The 7,201-nt window shown below is 39.7% G+C and overlaps 1 protein-coding gene across 1 annotated transcript; it reads left to right on the forward strand.

Annotated features, from left to right (window-relative positions):
• Window positions 1-1,337: 1,337 nt before the first annotated feature.
• Window positions 1,338-2,306, forward strand: LOC138176901 (olfactory receptor 52A1-like). The gene has a single exon (XM_069107835.1). It carries the CDS (start codon window positions 1,338-1,340, stop codon window positions 2,304-2,306), a length of 969 nt encoding a protein of 322 aa, XP_068963936.1.
• The last annotated feature ends 4,895 nt before the right edge of the window (window positions 2,307-7,201 follow it).

Here is a 7,201-nt window from a genome sequence, read left to right on the forward strand (position 1 = left end):
CAGTGTGTTGGGGGTTCTTTATGAAGAAATATGGGACAAATGAAGGGTAGAATTGATATTGTGTTTGGAAGTGGCCACATTGGAAGTGACAGTATCCAAGTTGGAAACCCAGGGGCCTGGGATAACACTCCCTAAGGGCATATTTAATAAAAACCAAATGGTTGCTCTGACCCTTAATATCTCCCTAAATCCTATTGTCTGAAGTTCCACCTTGGACCACCACTTTGGTCAATGTTCCCCACTAGATAGAGCAAGCATTTATTAAGTGCTTACTGTATATGAGGTTCTGTTTTAAGTGCTGGAGAGAGAAAACCAAGAAAACAAGATAGTCCCTACTCTCAAAGAGCTTACCTTCTGATGGAGGAAGAAAACACATAAAGGAAAAATTTAAAACTAGGGTTGGGGATGGGGGCAGGCTAGATGCTAGGGAGAAGGGAGCAAGGTGACTGGGATTTCTAATGACATGGAACCAAATCTCATCTAATCAGGCCCTGAGTGGAGTCATTGTCAGGCAAGAATGAGGGAAAACTTCTAGGTGAGGCAGACTGAAGAGTGAGCTGTATGGGAAATGAGCAGGATGGTCGGTCCTTGTGATATGCCAAGTGCTTCCTCATGGTTACAGGATACACTAGCACAAAGCAATTAGCCTTGCTAGGGCAGACTAGATCCTACAGTATAGATGCTCTTTGTAAGAATCATGTCAATGATTGAATTATACTGTAGGAGTTTGGATGCAGGTTAGATGATGTTTGAAGCAAATACTAGGACTATCAGGCTATTTTTTTCTTCTTAAAAATTTTATTTAATAAATATTTATTAATGCCTGCTATCTATAATGTAGTGTGCTAATCACTGGGGATCATAAAACCACAATCAATAATGTCCTTGCCCTCCATGTGCTTACAGTCTACTGGAGAGGTATGTGAGTATGTATGTAGATACAACATGTACCATTTCCCCCCTTTTAAGAGCACATCTCAGAGATAGTAGTAAAATAAATTGGAGACTAGGTGTCCAAATAGATATTTTTTTATCCATAATTTAAAAAATCGCACCTAACATGTAAAAAAAAAAGCTCCCTTATTTGGAGATGCTGAATAAATTTTTGAGAAGGGGAAGGGGTCACTTTCTTTCTCCTTTTCAATAAAGGGAACATTTTGTAGAGTGCCCTAAGTATTGTATTTATCTTTTAGTGCCTTAAGTTTCCCATAACTGAGTCTTATGTGGCACCATATGTCTCAATGATAGACCTTTAAATGGATTCACCTACTCTCTTATCCCCTGATAACCTTTTCCTTCTCTTCCACTTAATCTTTTGTTCTTTCACTCCAGGTGACATGTACAATATGAAAGACTCCAATGTTACCTTTGTCAACCCCCTATATTTCACCCTATTGGGAGTCCCTGGTCTGGAGTCTGTGCAGCAGTGGATGGGGATACCATTTTGCATCATGATACTCCTTGCTCTTATGGGGAACTGTACCATCTTGTCTGTCATCTGGAGGGATCCGTCACTTCATCAACCCATGTACCTTCTCTTGGCAATGTTGGCCATCAACGACCTTGGTATTTTTCCTGTCCTGTTCCCTAAAACCTTGGCCATCCTTTGGTTCAACCTCAGAGAGATTGAATTCAATGTCTGTTTGACCCAAATGTTCTTTGTGCATGCCCTGGCAGGGTTTGAAACTGGGATCCTGGTAGCCATGGCATTGGATCGCTATGTAGCCATATGCCGTCCCCTGAGGTACACAGCTATCCTAACCCCACAAGTCTTGCTAGGAATTGCAGTTGTGGTAGTTTTGAGGGCTGTGCTTCTCATCTCCTTCTGTCCCATCCTTATCAAACTGAGGCTCACATCTTTCCACTCCACAGTAATAGCTCATTCTTACTGTGAGCACATGGCAGTGGTGAAACTGGCTCTAGGGGACACTCGAGTCAATAAGTTCTATGGTTTGGCTGTTATCCTGAGTTTGTGTTGGTGTGATATCTCCTTCATCTCTACTTCCTACATTCTTATCTTCAGGGCTGTCCTGAGGCTGCCTGGGAAGGAGGCCAGGGTCAAAGCAGTAAACACCTGCACAGCCCATATCACCATTATTGTACTCAGTTATTCACTGGCACTCTTCTCCTTTCTGGCTCACCGATATGGTCACCATGTATCTCCTTATGTCCATATTCTCTTGGCTAACATCTATCTCTTAGTGCCCCCTGTAGTGAACCCCATCGTTTATGGAGTGAAGACTAAGGAGATCCGCATTCGAGTGATCACCATGTTCTCCCTTCAGAGACAAAGGTTTAAATCTTGACTCATTTATGTAACAGGAATTAGCCAATGAACTTGATAGGCATTTGATCTTTGTCTCTGGAACACTTGTTATGCCTCTTTCTAAAAATAAATGTCTGAATGATATTCTGAAATGTCAATGAAAAGCACAATTCTTATTCCATAATACTGGGTTTATACAGTTTGAAATATTATAACCACTTGTCTAGTACAGGGACACAAAAACACTAAAGAACTTTTGCAAAGGGTCAGGAGTTTAGAATCAGAAGGTTGTTAAATTGAGAATCTTGAACCCACTAGAAATAAATTCCCCCTAAAGGGCAAGGACTCCAAACCAACATGACAGCAGAATGATGATGAATGAGGCAGAGGGAAGGGGTGACTAAAGATATTGGAGCAGTATCTGTTTAAAGATTGAATAAGAAGTATCAAAAAGAGAAATTTGATATTGAGTCTATCCATGAGCAAATACATCAGATTAGACAGTAGTATGTATGAGAGGATAATGAATGGGATGTATATGATGACTGGTCAGTCCTCACTTCTCTCCTGAACTTATGGTGGTATTATGTGAAAAAAGGAATAAAAATGATCATCTTGACCCTGAGGATTTGACTCAAAGCCCTCACTTCCCCCACTCTTTTTTCTTCTTCAGAAAAAGACCCAAACAATGACATGCAAATCAGGTCTGTTAATAGAGACATTTCTTAGTAAAATCCACACATGAGGGCATTTTGTGCTTTTTGTATGGTAGAAGTGATAGATAATGAGGTTACTGATCCTTCAGAGCCTGAATATTCGGTTGTTGGTTTTTATGGTAGACTAGCATATCTCTATGGATCTTGACTTGGTCCAAATTTGGTGTGTAGTCTAAGCAAATTGTTCACCGGAATTGGAATTAGAAATGCTGAAAGCTGAAAAAGTCCAGCTTGGAGCTTCTTGTCTCAAGATTAATAGCTGACATTATTCCTAATTTCCTATCTCTTGTGAAAGTGGGAGGTTTTAGGTCCTTTCAATAAATACTACCAACATTAGCAAAGATTCAACACACCATTTTCTCATGGCATTGCAATCACAGAATGTAAGGTCTCAGAAATCGTCAAATTCAAACCCATCTTTGAAGCAAGATCTTCTACATTTCTGTAAAGACAAGCATGAGCAGCTCTCCAGAGGACTGCTGCCATGAACAGATCTAAGTTTCTGATAGCATAGTATAGTGAAATCTCTATTTATTCAACAGTAAATTAATCACAGAAACCAAAGTACAGCATTCACAATGTTATAATGTAACAACTTATCACTAAAGTGGCCACAAAGTTTTAAGCAAAAGATATTATTCAGTAAGTCCTTAACTCAATCATCCTTTAGTAGCAAGCATCCTTAAGAGAAATGAAGTACAAAGGTCAAAGTTCTCCACCCCTATGTCACATTGTCTTAATCTCTAATGTCAAAAAAGTCTCTTTCTTCTTGATTGGAGATTCGTTTCTAATCATCCTTAACTCAATCATCCTTAAGAGGTACAAGGTGCAGAGTACAAGGTTCTCTTACCCCTAGGCCACAGTAATTTATAATTTCCTCAGTCAGCACTAAGTACCCAAGGAGAGGTCTTTTCATCTTGACTTGAGGCTGGTTCTCAGATTCCATGGTCCCAGCTCCTGCCTGAATCTACCCAACTGTCACTTGGATTCAAAGGTAGGTAATTCTCAGTTCCTTGTCCAGTTTCCATTCCATATTGAAGCTTACAGTGTCCAGTCCACCTCAAGTCCTTCACAGTTTCTGATTCTGGGAAGACAAAGCTTAACAGAGGCAAAAACAACATTTATGCACATCGCTGGCACCATCATCAATTCACTTTCTGCCTGTGAAATCAACACAGACCCACAAATAAAGTCTGAGAACTCAACAGAAATGGTCAGTATAGTCCTAGGGCCTCCAAAATCCTCTTCCAGGACTTCTGTAAACAGACAACCAGAAAATCCTCTTTCAGGGCTTCCAGTAAAGTCCCAGAGCTTCTGTACAAAGTATCACAAACAAAAATCAACACACAAAACAGAAAAACAGAGTGCCTGGCCACAATAAAGGTCCCTTTCTCAATTCTGCTTTTTCCCAGCTTGGGCTTCTCCTTATATATGGTCATTAGCTCCTCCCTGTTCCGCCCCTTCCTGTTGCATCAACAAGTTCCTCCCACTGTGGGGTTCACAAACTCTGTTTCTTAACAAAGACTTGATATAATCATGGGCAAGGCTTAAAAGAAACTTGAACTGAAACAAGGTGCTAAATAAATAAATAGCTGAAACAAGGATTTAAGTACTTCTTTGCTTGCCATTACAATTTCAACCAACCAAAAGATGGGCTTTTGTTTCAGGAAACTGGTTGGGATCACTATTCAGTTTTTCAACTGTAATTGAGATTTTTCTCTTCACATTAAAATTTGGACCCAGTTCAACCATAGAGTGCAGGTATGGTTAATTGAGAAACAATTTGGCAAGACTTTCTACCTTCCCCCTCTGACCTTCTTGTCCATATCTGTGATTGATTCAGTGTCAGTATCCCATGATGGTAACATCATGGTAACAAGGTAAATGATATGCATCTGACTGATTAAAGTAAGTTTGTTAACCCATTTTGAGTTGCTTTCCTTTAACAAAGCAGATCCAAGAACCTGTATGGGCGGCAAATCCTGAGGACGCTTGGGGTGCTTGCTGCTACAAGTGGCAACATGAGCAAGCAAAGGAAGCAAAGAAAGCAGAACAATCTGACTTTGGACTCCTTTTTTTGGGGAGAAAAAGGATCAAAGCATGTGTAGCAGCAAGCACCCCAGCGTCCTCAGGGTTTGCTGCTACCACAGGTTCTTGGATCTGCTTTGATAAAGGAAAGCAACTCAAAATGGGTTAACAAGCTTACTTTAATCAGTCAGACATATATATCATTTACCTTGTTTAGGGGAAAAAGGTCAGCACCCTGAACTTCAAAGTATACAGGCAGAATTATCAAGACAGAAACAGATCAAGTAGACAGATTTCCAAACTGTCCAACCATTACATCCATACCCAGTCAACATCTGGGTTTCCACATCTGGGTCTTTTTTTCAAAGCCGGAGGGGCCCTGGACAATGGCTTCCCAGAATACAGATCAAATCACAGAACACTTCTCAAAGTGAGCCCCCAAAACAAAGCTACACATCAGGGCTTATATAGCCTTCTCCTGGCTCAGAGAATGTAACAACCTTGTTTACTCACTGGCCAATCAAGAAGTATCTACTGAAAAACATGCCTCCCACCCCAGGCTCCAGGTGCACTTTAGCCTAGGGGCAGGGAAGATCTTCCAAATTTGCATTCCCATTACAGCATGTAATCCAGGAAGACAATGAAGTCAGAACTCCTGCACCAAAAGCTTCCAAGAAAAATATGATCAGTTACAGGCAATAGAGGAGCTTAAGAAGGATTTTAAAAACCAAATAAGTGAAGTGTAGGTAAAATTGGGAAGAGAAAGGAGAATGATGCAGAAATCATGGGAGAGTCAACAACCTGACTGAAGTCTAAGAAGAAACAATCTGAATATTGTGGAAACACAATCAGGATAGCACAGGATCTGGCATCTTCTATACTGAGGGATTGAAAGGCTTGGGATATGATATTCTGGTGGTCAAGGGAGCTGGGATTAAAACCAAGAATCACTTACCCAGTAAAACTGAGTATCATGTTTCAGGGGAAAATATGGTCATTCAATGATATAGAGCACTTTCAAGCATTCTTGATGAAAAAACCAGAGTTGAATAGAAAATTTGACATTCAGATACAAGAAGCAAGCAAAGCATGAGAAGGTAAACAGAGAAAAGAAATCATAAGGAACTTATCAAAATTGAACTATTTACATTTCTACATGGAAAAATGATAATCGTAACTTATGAAACTTTCTCAGTATGAGAATAATTGAAGGGAATATTAAGGTATGTGTATATATATGTATATACACATACATATGTCTATATAGGACAGTATATGGGCATATGAATACATATGTGAATGTATATATGTACATAATGTATATATATATACACACACATAGTCAGAGGGCACAGGATCAGTTGAATAGGAAGGGAAGATACTTAAAAGGTGAAATTGAGATGTAAGAGAGGAATACAATGAAAGGAGATGGGGAGAGACAGAATGGGGTAAACTATCTCACATGGAAGAGGCAAGGGGAAACTGTTACAATGGAGGGGAAGAACAGGAATGCCAAAGGGAATGGGTCAACTTTACTCTCATTGAATTTGGCTTAGTCAGGGAATGACATACATGCTAAATAAGGTATATGGCCATACAGGAGAGTAGGGGGGAAGGGGATGAGATGAGGGATGATGGAGAGGAGAGCAGGTTGGGGTAGAGGGAAGTTGAAAGCACCCACTTTTGAAAAGGGACAGGGTCAAAGTAGAGAATAGAACAAGTAGGGGGTGGAATAGGATGGAGGGAAATATAGTCAATCTTTTACAATATACCCACTATGGAAATGTTTTGCATAGTTGCATATGTACAACCTATATTGAATTGCTTATCTTCCCAGTAAGGGTGAGTGATGAGGGAGGATGGGAAAGAATCTGCAACCCAAAGTTTTAAAATCAAATGTTTAATATGTATATATATATATACATATCTATATCTATCTATCTATCTATCTATCTATCTATCTATCTATCTATCTATAATTTTTTTTTAACATGCAACTGGGAAATAAGATATACAGGTACTTGGGTATTGAGATCAATTTTGCCCTACTGGACTTTCCATGTGACCCATAGGAGTAATTTCTCAACACCTTATCTTACTTTCTTTCCCTTCTTGTTCCTGATTCCCCATCCTGTCAAGGTTTCTCTTCTTCTTCTTCTTCTTCTTCTTCTTCTTCTTCTTCTTCTTCTTC

This window comes from Petaurus breviceps, unplaced genomic scaffold, assembly GCF_028583685.1.
Source record: "Petaurus breviceps papuanus isolate PSGF00001 unplaced genomic scaffold, PetGlider_PUasm1.0 90294, whole genome shotgun sequence".
In the NCBI taxonomy this organism is placed as follows: Eukaryota; Metazoa; Chordata; class Mammalia; order Diprotodontia; family Petauridae; genus Petaurus; species Petaurus breviceps.

Bases quoted from the DNA above. Each gene is read 5' to 3' on its own strand.
- LOC138176901 (XM_069107835.1), top strand. From the start codon at position 1,338: ATGTACAATATGAAAGACTCCAATGTTACCTTTGTCAACCCCCTATAT.